Source organism: Bos taurus, chromosome 22 (assembly GCF_002263795.3).
Source record: "Bos taurus isolate L1 Dominette 01449 registration number 42190680 breed Hereford chromosome 22, ARS-UCD2.0, whole genome shotgun sequence".
Lineage (NCBI taxonomy): Eukaryota > Metazoa > Chordata > Mammalia > Artiodactyla > Bovidae > Bos > Bos taurus.
The window spans coordinates 47032596-47049768 of NC_037349.1; the positions used below are offsets into that span (position 1 = coordinate 47032596).

General features: G+C 42.8%; 1 protein-coding gene across 1 annotated transcript; it reads left to right on the forward strand.

The window, feature by feature from the left end:
• The first annotated feature begins 393 nt into the window (after positions 1 to 393).
• Positions 394 to 15705, forward strand: ACTR8 (actin related protein 8). The gene is made up of 13 exons (NM_001076361.1): positions 394 to 639; positions 4431 to 4601; positions 5981 to 6091; positions 7717 to 7821; positions 8105 to 8278; positions 8793 to 8886; positions 9095 to 9227; positions 10878 to 11031; positions 11812 to 11907; positions 12532 to 12672; positions 13612 to 13876; positions 14430 to 14593; positions 15364 to 15705. Exons 1-13 carry the CDS (start codon positions 517 to 519, stop codon positions 15505 to 15507), a joined length of 1875 nt encoding a protein of 624 aa, NP_001069829.1. The 5' UTR covers positions 394 to 516; the 3' UTR covers positions 15508 to 15705.
• The last annotated feature ends 1468 nt before the right edge of the window (positions 15706 to 17173 follow it).

Genomic DNA, 17173 nt, shown 5'->3' on the forward strand with positions numbered 1-17173 from the left:
ATATATATTAAATATATATATAATATATATATGTATGTATGTATGTATGTATGTATGTATGTGTGTATGTATGTATGTATGTATGCCCTAACTCTCCAGGGAATACTAACATTCCTAACATCCGAGGCTAGACTGAGCACAGCCAGTGAAGTACGAGGAGAACTAAAATTATGTACGTTATCTGAGAAGCCAGAAGAAACACGTGTGAGGTTTAAGCGAGATGCTAGGTATCCCCGATTCAACAGCAAGTACACAAAACAAAACACAAGTAGGTGGCCGACACGCTGCAGCCGTGACCAATCGCATCAGCATCCGCCCAATCCACTCCCCACCCCGCCCGCTCCGGGCGGCTCCGCCTCCGCCCTTCCGCCTTCCCGGAATCCTCTGGGCCGACGCCTGGCGGCCACCTTGTCTGTGGGCTGTCGCCCAAAGAGGTATCGTCTGCGCAGAGACCAATTCTCTGGCACTCGCGTCGCGTCACTGAAGCTAGAGACTGCAGGGGCGTCGGCGGCCGACATGACCCAGGCGGAGAAGGGAGAGGCGGAGAACGGGAAGGAGAAGGGCGGGGAGAAAGAGAAGGAGCAGCGCGGGGTGAAGCGACCCATCGTGCCCGCGCTGGTGCCGGAGTCGCTGCAGGAGGTGAGGCGGCGGGGGCGGACCTCGGACTCGGCTTCCGGGCCCGGGCGGGGAGCTGGGCGAGGGGAGGAGACTGGCGAGCCGACCCGAGGCTTCGGGCCCTCACCTGGGTGGGTGGTGCAAGGGGGTCATTTCCCGTTCGCTCCGAGGGCTCTGGGCAGATGGCCAGGTCACTGCGTCCCCGCCCGTCGCCCCCAGCAACTGCTGTACGAGCCCCTTCCGGACCGTGAGAGCAGGACAAGGCTGTCACTTTACTGTCATATGGTTGAGGGAGCCGACTGGATGGTGTGTAGGGGCCACCACAGTTCCACTCTCTAGGATTCTCCCACTTTGAGAGGAGGAGGCGGGAGGAGAAAGCTCCAGTTGAGTGGGGGCAGTAGGTAACAAGGCCTGATGTGGGATGGCTACATTGTTGTTCAGTACCATTGATGTTCAGTCGCTACGTCGTGTGCGATTCTTTGCGACCGCATCGACTGCAGCACACCAGGCCTCCTTGTCCTTCATCATCTCCCGGAGTTTGCTCAAAATCAGGTGCATTGAGTTGGTGATGCCATCCAACCATCTCCTCCTGTCATCCCCTTCTCCTCCTTTTTTTCAATCTTTCCCAGCATCAGGGTCTTTTCCAGTGAGTCGGCCCTTCACATCAGGTAACCAAAGTATTGGAACTTGAGCTTCAGTATCAGTGCCTTCAATGAATATTCAGGGTTGATTTCCTTTAGGATTGACTGATTTGATCTTGCAGTCCAAGGGACTCTCAAGAGTCTTCTCCAGCACCACAATTCAAAAGCATCAATTCTTCAGTGCTCAGCTTTCTTTATGGTCCAACTCTCAAATCCATGCATAACTACTGGAAAAACCATAGCTTTGACTATATGGACCTTTGTTGTCCAACCCAAAGTGCTATCTCTGCATTTTAACGTGCTCTCTAGGTTAGTCATAGCTTTTCTCCAAGGAGCAAATGTCTTTTAATTTCATGGCTGCAATCACCATCTGCAGTGATGCTGAAGCCCAAGAAAATAAAGTCTGTCACTTTTTCCATTTTTTTCGCCATCTATTTGTGCAGCTGACACCTAGACAAAGACCTAAAGGATATTTAGGAGTTAGCCATGGGGAGTGTGAGGACAGGAGAACATTGTGGAGAAGACCTGGGCCAAGAGAGCATAGGAAAGCATTGGAGGTGAGAATATCTGGAATCAGGGAAGAAGAGAGAGCAAGAAATGAGACTGGAGATCTTAAGAGGGGTGTCCTCATGAGAGTGGTATAAGGCAGAGCCTGGCCTCTTCTGAAGGGGAACTTTGGAAGAGCTAGCCAGACTCCGAGCTGCATGATCAACTCTTTTAATCCTCATAGTAGCTCTCTGAGGTAGGAACTTCAGTCAGAGCCAAGAAGTGGCACGGTCTGAATTTGAAGCCATGTCTGTGAATCCAGAGCCTGGGCCCTTAACCACTGTTGGAATATTTGTTTACCATCAGTCAGTCATGGAGCACCTTTTGGTTTTTGCATGTCCTCTGTGGCACCTCTACTGTTATTTGCAGAATGCCTTTTTTTTTTTTTTTTCCTTCTGAATCTTTTCTTAAGCAATAACGTCCAGGAAATGATATGTAGGATTCACTGGCTAGTTACTCTAATATGTTAAAATAAATATGTAATTATTAAAAAGTCCTTGTCCAGACTTTGGAAAACTGTATTTACTACCCCAGAGCTTCCCAATCACTGTCCTGCAGACTGTGTGCCATTGATGGGGTACAGGTGTCCCCTACAGCAGGCTTCCCAGGTAACTCATTGGTAAAGAATCCGCCTGCCAAGCAGGAGACGCAGGTTTGATCCCTGGGTCTGGAAGATCACCTGGAGAAGGAAATGGCAACCTACTCCAGTATACTTGCCTGGGAAACCCCATGGACAGAGGAGCCTGGGGGACTACGAAGCAGCCCTGTCGGTTTAACTCAGTCTCCTAGATATGTGTTGTCTGCCGTAACACACAAAAGCCTGAGGAGTCTGCTGAATAGCATCAGGCCTTTGTGAGAATGGTGCCATCACCATGCAACAGATGACCTCTGTGCCATGCACTGGGCATAGAGCAGTGAACGAGACAGTAACAGTCCCCTCTTACATGAAGGTTTTGTCTTCTGGGAGAGCAGTCAGTAAATCATTGTAAGAATGACAAGTGTCATGAAAAGGAGGGGTGCCCTAAGATTTTATTACAGCAGGACAAACACGCCTGGTCTAATGACAGTTAACTTAACACCTGAAGGGAAGAGTAAGATTTAAAAGGGAGAAAGAACACTGCAGACAAAAGGAAGTGCCTTTGTGCAGGCCTGAAGGTCAGCACTGTAAGCTAAGAAATCAGGAGACATCTGGATTTGGAAGACCAAAGAGACTGAAAAGGAAGTAGTTCTAGAGTAAAGCTAGAGAAATAAGCAGGGTCCTGATCTTGGATGTTCTGAACTGTATCTTACCAACAAGTTACAGAAATGTTTTGAAAGGGGGCAGGCCAGGAAGACACAACTGTAGCCAATGGGTGGAACGGACTAGGTGCTGGCTGAGGAGTCGTGCTGGAAAGGCCATTCTCAATGCAGGCATCCATTTGTCAGAAGGACTGTTGGAGTCTCTTTGAGTCCCCCCTGAGTCCCTCAGCGTGTTTCCATGGTAAAGGTTCCTCAGTCACTCAGGTTATGTTCTTCTCCATTGAGAAATCTGGATCTAAAAGCCCACTGTCTCAATTTGTGCTCCTTGGTCAGTCCTTGGTGACTGTCTCCCAAGAACGGGTGGTGAAAGGCAGACATCCGAGGATAGAATTGTGAACTCCGGCCTTTTAACTCCAGACTCTTACCAGATCAGGTAAATAGCACAGAGTCAATAAGGGTAACGTATTTAAAAAACAGTGACCAAAATACAGTTTATGCTCATTCTCGAAAGTGGTTCCTGTATTGAGCCTTACTTTCCAGCATTAGAAAACAGTGATTCTGTTCTAATACTACATTTCTTCCCTCACCTACTCAACCAATGTTGTCATAGCTGAGCGATGATATTGATTACCTCAGGAGCTTTTGTAAATTGCAGATTCCTAGGCTGTCTCTCAGAGAAGGCAATGGCACCCCACTCCAGTACTCTTGCCTGGAAAATCCCATGGATGAAGGAGCCTGGTAGGCTGCAGTCCATGGGGTCGCTGAGGGTCGGACACGACTTCACTTTCAATTTTCACTTTCATGCATTGGAGAAGGAAATGGAAACCCACTCCAGTGTTCTTGCCTGGAGAATCCCAGGGATGGGAGAGCCTGGTGGGCTGCCGTCTATGGGGTCGCACAGAGTCGGACATGACTGAAGTGACTTAGCAGCAGCAGCAGCAGGCTGTCTCTCCCAGGAGATTCTGAATCAGAAAGTTTGTAGTGAAGCCTTAGGGTCTTTTTATTTTGTTTTTTTTTAACAAGGATCTTTAGGTGTTCAGATTTAGGGAACCCAGCACTTCACGAGTCATAGTATTCCCCACACTCTTATTCCTTATTTGTCTTCTTTAGTAAATGGAAAGTTCTCTAGTGGCTGGGACTTTGTCCTTGTCATCATTGTACCTGTAGTGCTTGGCACAGAAACACCCTCAAATCATAGCTTGATTTGCACTGGGTACTTAGGATTTCATTCATTTAAACAAAGATGTGTTGACCTTTGTGCCATGAGTCAGACCCTCGAAACACAGATACAAAATGAGTTTGATAGTCATTACAGGAAACTAACGTCTTTAAGTCTGTTACCATCTATATTATTTTCTAAAGTCACACTCCTATGTTTTATATTTACAGCAAATCCAGAGCAACTTCATCGTTGTCATACATCCAGGTTCCACAACTCTGAGGATTGGTCGAGCCACAGACACACTTCCTGCCAGCGTTCCTCACGTCATTGCACGAAGACACAAACAACAGGGGCAGCCACTGTACAAGGACAGCTGGCTGCTCAGGGAGGGACTAAACGTAAGTCAGGGTGAGGACCTGGAGGGGTGCCCCGGCAGTCCAGGGGTTAAGACTCCGCTTTTGCTGCCAAGGGGCCAAGTTCAGTCCCTGGTCAGGGAACTAAGATCCCACAAGTCACGCTGTATGGACAAAACAAAACACCACACACACACAAAATGTAGGACCTGGAGCGAAAGCCCAAGGCTGTCGCCTTGGGAGGGCTTAGATACTCAGTGTATGGCGTACTCTTGAGCAACATCTTCATAGCTTTAATGTATCTTAACATAATGACATTGTTCAGGGTTACAAATATAATTTTTTATCAGAGCTAGCAATTTCAGATTGTACAGAAATAATTGTAACAAAAGAAAATTAATTTTTATAACCCATCAGGATGAATTGGGTATTGAAGAAGCTGATTTTTAGTGGAGGGTACAGAATTGTCACTTTCTTAAAATGATGCATCCAGGTGTCTGTTAACTGACTGCTGTATTTTTTCTTCCAGATATTTAGATTTTATATTGAGCTTATTTTTTCAATCTGTAGCAAATTGAATTCCTCCAATAAGTACTTGTTATAATCTTAGGTTAAATCATAATTTAAAGGCAAAAAGTAAATATGTCCTTGGGGTCATTTACGTAGGATGCAGTAAGTGTCCTATTTTGCAGGTGATAATTAACAGGAAAATTTTTCATGATAGGTATTGAATATGTATATAACATTATAATCCATTTTTAAGCTTTAAATCAAGGGTAGTTTTAGGAACTTGCAGTTTCTATAACTCTGATAGTAGGCCTTAGGGTTTCCTTTTCTAGCATAACTAGCAAACCATCCTTAAGTCCATTTCTAAGCTTAACTATAACTTGACAATGTAAGGGTTTAAAACTCACTTATATCCTGGATCTTCTAATTCTATCTTAGGGACTAAATCTCTGGAGTAAAAATAGGAAGAAAATAAAATAATCTTTTCAAAAGTATTTATGGAATGTTCTTTTCAATATCACAATAACTTGAATACTCATTAACTAAGTGAAATAACACATGTAGGAAAAAATATTGCTATAAAATTGTAAGCGTGAAAATTCTATCAATATATGGAAGAGTCTTGAAATACTTGGTAAGTTTAAAGTATGCTATGCTCTGATATTAAGTCAAAAGTCCCTTGAGGTATAGAAATTTGCAATAGTTGGTTTATGGTGATGGTGCTTTTCTGATTTTTTTTAAAATAAATAATAAAAAGGTTACTTTGTATTCTTAGGGTTAGCATATGTGACATAGTGAAGGACAAGCTTGTTGATGAGGGAGCATTTCCTCTTGCTAGATTAAATTAGTATTTTGCTGTTACTTTCTCTTTTTCACTAAATCATTGATGCTGTTCATCACTGTTTCTTTTCTGCCAGAAACCTGAAAGTAACGAACAAAGGCAAAATGGCCTTAAAATGGTGGACCAAGCAATATGGTCTAAAAAGATGTCGAATGGCACCAGACGGATTCCTGTGTCCCCTGAGCAGGTTGGGTCTCAGCTCTTTCTTCAGATTCATTCCCTGACCACTGCTATTATGTCGTAACCATTCGTGGGCACTCCCTATTTCATTATGCAAATTATTAAAGATGGGATTTTCTTTAAAAAGGAAAGAAAACCATTTATAACCACCTGCAGAATACCTAAATTGGTGTTACAAAAGTCTAGGCAAGCCAATTTGTAAGGTAGTGTTTCTTACGTCAAGTTGATGAAAATTTAGTTACCTGTGAGTCTTGAGTATATTATTCCAGCATCTTGATGAGAAGCTGTATTCTTACACGTTTGTCCTTTTAGTGTGATAAACCAGTACTGCTGGGGATGGACACGAGTCTGTGTCCAAAAAGTTCCTTCAGTTTTTAAGTAAAAATAAAAGACAAATTGTTCATTTTTACCAAGAACTTTACTGAACAACGTGTTCACTGTTTTGTTCCGCTGCCTTCTACTGTTTTTCAAGCAACTTCATAATTCTGTCTTCCCCAAATTTTTTATCTTTCTGAGCAAAGAACTGTTCTAAGTGCCTTTTACAGACTTCCAGGGATCTGAAATTTTTTTCACTAAAAATTTTGTGAATAAAATAAATGGAAATCTAAAGGTGCAGTGTCTGGTGAAAACAGTGGATGAATCAGAAATTCCCATCCAAGCTGTCGTAGTTTTTCCATATAGAAAAACATGTGGTCTTACATTATCCTGATGGAAGACTGTGCATTTTCTGTTGACTAATTCTGGATGCTTTTCAATGAGTGCTTCTTTCAGTTGGTCTAATTGGAAGCAGTACTTGTTGGAATGAATCATTTGGTTTTCCAGGAGACCATAATACAGGACTCCCTTTCAATCCCACATCAAAGCAGTTAAAATAACCAAGCTGGTACAAATATTACTCATTGCTCGATTGGGATATTTTCAGTATGTTGGCTCTCTCTTGCATGGTACAATGTTGATTATTCTCAAGTAATGTCTCAATTTGATTTCTATCAACTTCACTGGTCTACTGGACCAGGGAGCATTGTCCAGTGAGGAATCTCCAGTGCAAAACTTTGCAAACCACTTTTGACACATTCGATAAGTCATAGCACCTTCTCCATATTACTGCACATATCTTTTTTTGCATTTTTACCTTTTTTGAAATAACAAAGCATACTATGCAGAAATGTTGCCCTTTTCCCCCCATCATCAATATTAAGATGGCTACACAAAAATTCACCCGTTTTGACAAGTTTTTGTTTTAAATGCACACTGACGTTACAGCTGTCACAACATAATCTAACAGTTGTTTTGAATAAAGTTAAAGACAGCTAACTGCTACTTGAGCTGTCTTACAGAAAAAACCCAAATGAACTGTTTGGTTAAGCAAATATATAAATTTATGTTCACGTTTCAGCAGAGTGCAATATTCATTTTAGACTGGCTGTGAATCACAGCCTGAGGGTTAACACGATGGGAAAATCAAGGTTGTGGAAAAGGGCAGGAGAGTCCACTTGTGATCAATCCCTATTTTGCACCGATCTTGGATTCATTATTAAAATTTGCCACTATATCTATTCTGTGAGAGGAGAAGAGGACAGCCCCTTTTTTTCTTGCATAGACTCAGAATTTTCTGATGTTCCTTTGTTTCAGGCACGTTCCTACAATAAGCAGATGCGACCCGCGATTTTAGATCACTGCTCTGGAAATAAGTGGACAAACACATCTCATCACCCTGAGTTTTTGGTGGGAGAAGAGGTAGGAGACTTGTTTACAGTGAAATGGAAGAAGAAAACGGAGGTCCTATTTATAAAATCAGTGTGCTTTGCCACCCAGTTCTGGTTGTTCCCAAGCATTCTGTAATCTTACCCTGAGGAACAGATAGTCACACTGGCTCCTAAGATATTAGACACTCCACTCTCAACATGAGAACAGTCAGCAAATGTTAATGATAACTTCTGGCCTTTGGTTTTTGAATGTGAATCTGGGAAACCCTGAGAGAAGAGTTCTAACAATGTATTCATCTCTCCATCATTTCCAGGCCCTGTATGTTAATCCTTTGGACTGTTATAATATTCACTGGCCTATCAGAAGAGGTCAGTTAAATATTCACCCAGGACCTGGGGGCTCTCTTACAGCTGTTCTGGCAGATATTGAAGTAATATGGTCTCATGCAATACAAAAATACTTGGAAATCCCACTGAAAGATTTAAAGGTAAATGGAAATTCCCAGTTACTGGATTGTCTTTAGAAATTCTTGGTCAATAAAAGTACACTGTTCTTTGTAAAACAGTGTCCTTGAAGCCGTCTCCACTTTAAGGTGTTAAGGATATCCTTTTCCTTCACTAAATTCCCATCTGGTGCTTTCTTTTTTTCCCTTATTTTGTTTGGTTTTTGGTATTTCTGTTGCTCTGCAGGCAGCAAACTTGCTCATGTTTATACGTTCTCTCTGGACCTTTTTCGGACACATCAGTTGTCTTATTTTTCATTTTACAAGTTTTAAATAATTCAAAAGGAATAAAAGGTCCACAAAACTTCAACCTTTTTTTTTTTTTTTAATATAAAACCTAAAAGATAGCAGAGAGCTTTGAGCTTTTACTTTGGGCCTCTAGCCATTGCTGCCGCTGCTTTAGAGAGAATTCTCTCTGAGGACAAGTGTGGTGAAATTTGTTTTGACCTGATTTGAATATTAACCATTTAATCTTTTTCTCCTTTGTTCTTCTTTTTAGTATTATAGATGTATCTTGTTAATTCCTGATATCTATAATAAACAGCATGTGAAAGAATTAGTGAATATGATCCTAATGAAGATGGGTTTTTCAGGTATGTCTGTTATTCCAGGGAAACCTACCTGAAATGAGAGTGTTTTGTTTTTTCCTGACACAGTTGATTTAATTCACTGCTTGACTGAAATGCTTATTCTGGGAGGGTCAGTGATGCTTGCCTGGGGGTTCCTAGACTTTAACTAGATATTTGTCACAGGATCTTCCCTGCTCCCCAGCTGATCACCCCTCTGCCTTTTGTTTTTCAGGGATTGTGGTCCATCAGGAGTCTGTGTGTGCCACCTTTGGAAGTGGCTTAAGCAGCACGTGTATTGTAGATGTCGGAGACCAGAAGACAAGCGTGTGCTGTGTGGAGGATGGGGTCTCTCATCGGAACACTCGGTGAGGAGCTTGAGAGGTATTCTCTGCTTCCTCTTCCTTTACAGCCTATTCAACTAGAAGCATCTTGAGTTAGAAGGTTTTTAAGGAATTATATGTTGACTTTTTTTTTTTTTTTTTTTTTAATGAAGCCACTGAGATTGTGGAAGTGCAAATTTGAACAAGGCTATAAACTGGTGATTTCTGCTATAATAAGGCTATAAACTGGTTCCGTTGGAACCCTCTGACATGATGAGCCCAGGCTTCCTGGGTGGCTCCGTGGTAAAGAACCTGCCTGCCAATGCAGGAGACACAGGTTCAGTTCCTGGGTCAGGAAGGTTCCCTGGTGAAGGAAATGGCAACCCACTCTAGTGTTCTTGCCTGGGGAATCCCATGGACAGCGGAGCCTGGCAGGCTGCAGGCCATGGGATCACAGAGAGTTGGGACATGACTTAAGTACTAAAAACAACAACAATGTGAGCTCACATCATTGGGTTCATGAAAGCCCTAGTGTGTGCTGTGTGCTTTCCCACAGAAGTGTGTATGTTAGCTCTGTGTCTTTCACTGGTGTGGCAGTCACACTCACAGCAAAGCTTTATATAGGCAAGTCATTTAGGGGAGACAGTAGGTTTTTAGGTCTAAATTGTCTAGCTAGCATTTTGAGTATTTGCTTTTCTCTCTCTCTCTCACTTTTTTGGCCACACTGCATAGCTTGCGGGATCTCAGTTCCCCGACCAGGGATTGAATCTAGGCCACCACAGTGAAAGCTCAGAATTCTAACCACTAGGCCACCAGAGTCTCCTGAGTATTTGCTTTTCTTGTCAGATTGTTTTTGATCAGTGAACAGTAACTTGGTGGTGGTCCAGTCCCTTCATTACATTATCACTGATAGAAGATTTAATAAAGTAACTAGCCCAGCAGGTTTGCAGCTTGCTTATCTGAGACAAGCCCAGCACAGGTGAGCATACCAGGTAGTGCCTATGACCAGTTCTCTGCAGCATTTTGTGCTTCCAGGATGGCTGCTTCAGGATGATTTTAATTCTTCCTGTCACTCATATAGGTAGTTTGACTTTTAAGGCATAGAAACAAACTTAAAAGGGTCTAAGCAGTCCTTGAGAAAAGTTAAGCTGCTACCTCCTAGGTTACAGTGCATTCTCAAGCCCTGATTGAGTTGTTTGAGCTCCTTCATTTGTATTACCTAATGCCATTGCTTCTTGAAGTATAGAGAGAACACTGGACCCCAGGTCTTCTACCACTGAAACAGCACAGCAGTGATCCCTCCAGATGGCAGAAATGTTCAGGGAGTGGCTAGTAGTCTCAGAGTTTTTCTCCCACAAAAGAGATTTGTCTTATGATGTTATTCCTTGTCGTCTCTATATGCCAGTAAGCGTAGATAGGCAAACAGCTGTCATATGCTATACATATGGACCTAGAAATGAGCTGGACTTAATGTGTATTCTGTCTCTTGGATTTTTTTGCAAGTAGCATTTTTTACTTGATACTCACCACTGGTTTTTTTCTAGTTTCCTTTCTCTCTCCCTTACATCCATTCTGCCCTTTCATTCTTTAACTTATCGTTACAACATTTCTTGAAACTTGCTGCTTTGCTGTGCCTAACTGAGTTTTTGGAACACCCTTTGCATCTTGTTAGCTGCCCTTTTCTCTTGACTCTAGGCTCTGTCTGGCATATGGTGGATCTGATGTGTCAAGATGCTTTTACTGGCTGATGCAGCGAGCTGGCTTCCCTTACAGAGAATGCCAGTTAACAAATAAAATGGATTGCCTTCTTCTGCAGCACCTTAAAGAAACTTTTTGTCATTTGGATCAGGTGGGAGCAAAATCAAAATTGCTGATTATTTTTGTTTTCAGGGAAAATTGAAGATGTTTAAGGATAATTAAAAAATTAACAGTACTGTGCTACCCATTCAACCCAAGTTGATAAAACCTTGAGGCTGAAGCTCTTAAGAAGTGAGAGATTTGGTAAGGTCAGACCCATACAGAAGTATCTCATACTCAGGGAAACACAGCTAGTTTTTTCTTAAGAGAGTAGATTTCTCTCTTCTTAGGATCTGTGATCATTCTAAGGATAAACATTAACCTTTAGATGTAATGAACAGCAGCAGGTAAATACATAGTTACAGACAGTTAATAAAATGGTATCATTTGAAGTACTTTCTTACTATTGTGAACAGTCAGCATTTAATCGTTGTGTATATGAATTGCTACCTTTTTATACTGTTCATTGTAGACTTCTTTTAAAAAATCTTGTTTGAGTAATAAAATTCTGAGTAAAAATTTTTTTGAGAAATGTAGAACAGGGTAACATTTCCCAGTTATTGAGGGAATTTGCTTGTTGGTTTGGACATTGTTTGTATTCGTGTATATTGATAATGAAAGAAACCAGAAATACAGATAGTGGCAATTTCAGAAATGTTGAAAGAGAAACAAGGTACAGTTGAAGTCCTGTTTTTTAAGTTCCAGTGGAAGTGGTAGAAAGCTGTAGTGCAGCCCTTTCATGGGTGAGATTTAGACCGCAGAGAGGCTTGTCATTTGTAGAGTTTGCGTGCACTTTTCCTGATTGACTGACAGCATCTTTCCCCGGATTTAGGACATCTCTGGGCTTCAGGACCATGAGTTTCAGATTCGACATCCGGATTCCCCTGCCCTTCTTTACCAGTTTCGATTGGGAGATGAAAAACTCCAGGTAACATATGGGTGTGTATTTCCCATGGGTAGAAAGAAAGGCAGCCAGGTTCAGTCAGACTGAGAGAATGTGTATTTGCTGGAAACCTCATGAAGTCAGAATGCCAACTGGATGTAAATTAGCTGCTAGCCCAACATTTAAACCCCTGATAGAGTATAGGTCAGAAGAGATCTGAGCCATCTTTTTAATTAGCCACTATGTGAGGAGTTGCTATTTAGAGAGAGGCACCATTCTGGGAAATTACAAAGTAGTTTCAGTTCAGTTCAGTTCAGCCACTCAGTCGTGTCTGACTCTTTGCGACCCCATGAATTGAAGCACGCCAGGCTTCCCTCTCCGTCACCAACTCCCAGAGTTCACCCAGACTCACGTGTAGTTTACTAGGCACGTATTTTGCATTCACTTTGAGATTACTCTCTCAGGTGTTACATCACCCATTCAGTTTGGTGATGAAGCCCATTACACACTGAAGAAATAATGCTCCTTCCAAAAGAGAATGCTTACCCAATCCAACTTACAGGATCTGACCTGCCAGTTTTGTTTTTGGAAGGACACAATTTATTTAACGGGTCAGTTTTTTCAGGAGGCAGTAGCCTTGATTGGTCATTCTTTTCCGTCCCCGCACAGGCTCCAATGGCTTTGTTTTATCCAGCAACTTTTGGAATCGTTGGACAGAAAATGACAACTTTACAGCACAGATCCCAGGGTGACCCTGAGGATCCTCACGATGAACAGTACCTGCTGGCCACGCAGAGCAAGCAGGAACAGGTCTGCGGTAATTCGGGGTCACAGGAGATAGTTTTGTGCCTGAGAGAGGTTTGCCCACACTTAATGGATCGTTGCAATGACTGCAGTCTGACAGTATGCTACAGCTGATACTGTTTTTAGGACCATAGATGAAGTCCACATTTAAAATCCAGATGGCAGATTTCTTTGTTCAGCACACATCTATTTTCAGAACACTACTCCACACATGTAAAAGTTAATTTAATGATGATGCTTCCCTTTCGGTGTGTATTATTTCTGAACTGTTCCTCTTTTGAATATTTGCCCAGGAGTATTTTCAGTAAAGTCTCACCTATTTTTTTTCTCACCTGTTTTAAATTATCCATGAAAGGTGGGTAGGCACAGGCAAGGAACCGAATGCCTTTGTCCGAGCTGACCCTCGTTGTAGGGTGTCTGCTGCAGGGGCACAAAGGAAAGCTCTTATCTGCCCGTGAAACAGCAGCTCCTGATGGAGAGAAGAGGGCTGTAAACCTGCTCTGGTCTTTGTTCCTGTCCCAAAACTGAGCATGAGATTGCTTAGATAAGGTCTGAAAATGAGGACCCATGACAGCCACTGGCCCAAGAATTCCACTGAAATAACTATACTCAAAAACTCAGGGGGGAATAGTTCATCAACGTCAACATTTCAGTCTTAAAATCCGGCCAATATTAGGAAAGTTCTGTGGTCTGCCCTGCCAGCCTGGGGTTGCCTTGGTTTGTTAGCATGTCCTCGTCTTCTGCATCCACCCCACCCGGTTATCCAGGGCGGGGATTGGGTGCTAGGTTGCACGCTGTGGGGTGTTTTCTGTCTGCGGCACAGGGACAGGCCTTTGTTTTATAGAGTGTCCAGCAGTGGGGTGGGGAGGGGACGTCCAGCTGGAGAACACTGATCACTCTCATAGTCGGACCATCCATTCGACTCTCCTTTTGATTGATTTAAAGTCTGCAAAAGCTACTGCTGACCGGAAGTCTGCATCCAAACCCATTGGATTCGAAGGGGACCTTCGTGGCCAGTCCTCTGACCTTCCAGAAAGACTGCATTCCCAGGAGGTGGATCTGGGACCCTCCCAGGGAGACTGTTTGATGGCTGGCAATGATTCTGAGGAGGCTCTCACTGCACTGATGTCCAGGAAGACTGCCATCTCGCTGTTTGAAGGGAAGGCCCTGGGACTGGATAAAGCCATCCTCCATAGCATAGACTGCTGTTGTAAGCATATCTGGGGAGCCGGGAGCAAGCAGTTCCGGGGTTCAGGCTAGGGTGTAGTTTTATCCTGCAGCATGTTCATTCAAAAGCTATCGAGGACCTACTTTGTGCTGCCATTGTCAGGTATTAGAATCTGATTCCTGGCCTTCTTGAATATAGAACCAAGTACCAAAGGCCAAAATAAGTCAGATTACCACATAAAGGCATTCTAGGTAGAAGAAGCAGCCTGTGTGCAGGCCAGTGTGACTGGGGAGCAGAGTGAGGCTGTGGGAGGGGCCAGTACACACCACACTGGACTTTGTAGCCCCCTTAGAGGTTGAGGTCCTGATCCTGCTAGTAGCAGGGTTGGGGGCGGGGCATGTGTGGGGATAGCAGCTTGCTCAGGTTTTGTGCTTTGCAGGGTTCCTCTGGCTGCATTGTAGCATCATCGAAGATAGGTGGGGGAGAGCGCTTTGAGGGGCTCCTGCCATTATCAAGCAATAGATGATGGTGGCTTGGCCTAGGGTGGTGGTAGATACAGAGAGAAAGCATGAAAGGGATTTCTCTGTCTTTTCAGCATCTGATGAAACCAAAAAGAAGATGTACAGCTCCATCCTGGTGGTGGGAGGTGGTTTGATGTTTCATAAAGCCCAAGAATTTCTGCAGCACAGAATTCTCAATAAAATGCCACCTTCATTCAGGCGAATTATTGAAAATGTAGATGTGATCACAAGGCCCAAGGTATGTTGTACATGGTGCAGGTCAGACTCTTTTCCAGTGAAACAGCATTATTTGTAGTTGTATGTGGACAGAGAAAATCCTGGGAGGCATGAGGCTGTGTGTGGGGCGTTCTCGGGGGCTTGAGGCTAGTAGAAAAATGACTTTCAGCAGGTCACACAGATGTGGTGGAAGGAGCTCTGGACTCAGGGACTGGATTACTGGCTTTCAGTCCCTGCTGTGTTCTCCAGATCAGCATGACCGACTTCTGACTTTGTCAAAGGACGGGGTGGGCAAGGAGAAGACTGACTGTACTCACACTGTCAACTAGAACAAGTCCATTTTCATCTCTTTCATATTGAGAATCTGCTGGGCCCTAGACCAGGTGATCATCAAGGATCTTTTTGGTTTGAACTGTCATGGAAACCATAAACACAGCAATTTAGAAACAGATTGTGTCTGTATTTTATCATTCTCACTGACAATTCCGGGGAATATTTCTGTTTAATTCTCATTCAGAGGGAGAGGTTATGGGATATATTCATTCCACTCAAATTTCAAAATAAGTTATTTCCTTAGAAATGGTCTGGCCTATAGGGACTATTAGTGGAATAATAGTAGTGAATAATAGCATCTTTAGTAATAAAAACCAAAAAATTTTCTTGTGAACTGAAATAGAAAATATCTGTGGTTAGTTCATAGGTCCTGCATGAGTCTGCCCCTAAATTCCAGTAAATGATTAAGTATATGTCTTGTCCGTTTTCATTGAAATATCTTTGTCATTTCTTCTCTAGGACATGGATCCCCGGCTGATTGCCTGGAAAGGAGGGGCAGTGTTGGCTTGTTTGGATACCACACAGGAACTGTGGATTTATCAGAGAGAGTGGCAGCGCTTTGGCGTCCGCATGCTACGAGAGCGAGCTGCTTTCGTGTGGTGAGATGGACAGAAAAGTCCCTGTTGAAGACCAACACAGACCTTGTGGTATAAAAGACTTAGTATAATTTATTGACTTAGGTGCTTTTCAGTTTCATGAAAATAAAGGAATCTTAACTTTTTTTGGTTGAACACATTACATTGGTGTAAAAAAATAAGCTGCTTTTGTAGTCAGGACATTTGAGAATAAATATGAACTTAGTCTTCCGTGGTGAATTTTCCTGCTCTTCCTCGGGGTCTCAGACTCCCGATGATGTCTGTTGCTGCAGTAGAGTGGCTCTCAGGTGGTGAAGCCCTTCCTTTAGGTTGACTTCTGAGTGTTAGGCAGTCTCGGGTACCCATGAAGGGTGGGTGTGTGAGTACCTGAATTGTGAGAAATGTCTGATTACACATTTTCCCTCTTGTACAGCATAAACGTATGTCATGACTTCTGTATGCTGCTAAAATTCCGTGGGGAAAAAAGGTATTTTTGTTGTTGTTTCTTTCCATTTTTAAAATTTTCTCTTGGATTACAAAAAGTAGCGGGGCCCATTCAGGTCCAGATTTCCAGAGCAAAGATTTAAGGTTGGGCTGGTTGGCTTTTGTTACCCACATGATCTGGGGTGGGCTTGGGAAAGGAAACCAGTCACTATTTGACCAGAACAGAAACAGAAAAGGCAAACTCATTTTCTTCCTAAAGCCAAATAGAAATGGTTTATATATAATTTAGACAAGATACCTGTCATAATTACTAACTTAATCAGTAGCTCCTCAGTCTTCCTTGACCTGAAAAACAAGTGAAAGTTCTCAGAGTACTTCTTGTTCAGTATGATCTCTAGAACTGGGGCTGGGGGTGGGACTGGCAGAAAGAAAAAGTAGGTGAAGGTAAGAGACTCAGGCCAGTGGAATACAGAAACAAGGATGGTTGGGAGCTTTCCCTGGCGGTCCACTGGTTAGGAGTCAGCGAATTCACTGCTATGATCATAGGTTCAATCCTTGGTCAGGGCAGTAAGACCCCGTAAACATTTGGGCCAAAAAAAAAAAAAAGGATGGCTGGAAGTTTAGGACATGGAGAAATATGAGAGTATTTTAAATAAATAGGATTATCTTGAGTGTGTGCTCAGCAGGTTGGAAACAAAGAAGAGCCTGCCAATGTGACAAAATTTTAACTTGCTTCTCTTCTTTGGGATGCTTGCCCTCAATCTGAAAACTGTATGCTATTTTAATTTTTATTTTTTTTTAATTTTTAATTAAGTTTATACACTATGATTTTACATTTCTGGATTGTTTCAACACAATTTAATACTAGCTACCTAGTTCTAAAAGCATAATGAATTCTGTGTATAATAGCTCTTCACATAATAGCAATTTGCTCTCAAAACTGGTAGAGGTTGATTCAGAGGAAGTTTGTTTCTGGTCCATGTTTTGACATAGGTCATGGCCATTTTTTACTATCAGCACTTAAAAGCACCATGCAAACTGAACACGACAAGTAAGTGAGCTTTACCACAGTAACTGTTTTGCCTCAGGCATTACTAATTATTTGCTTGTGAAGCTGTACACTCTGCTTCTTTTTTTTGGTCTTTGTAAGATATGTATCCGGAGAAGGCAATGGCACCCCACTCAGTACTCTCGCCTGGAAAATCCCATGGACGGAGGAGCCTGGTAGGCTGCAGTCCATGGGGTCGCTA

Coding starts and splice junctions, on each gene's coding strand:
- ACTR8 (NM_001076361.1), top strand. CDS start 517: ATGACCCAGGCGGAGAAGGGAGAGGCGGAGAACGGGAAGGAGAAGGGC. Junction 6,092..7,716: donor TTCCTGTGTCCCCTGAGCAG/GTTGGGTCTCAG, acceptor CCTTTGTTTCAG/GCACGTTCCTACAATAAGCA. Junction 11,032..11,811: donor CTTTTTGTCATTTGGATCAG/GTGGGAGCAAAA, acceptor CCCCGGATTTAG/GACATCTCTGGGCTTCAGGA.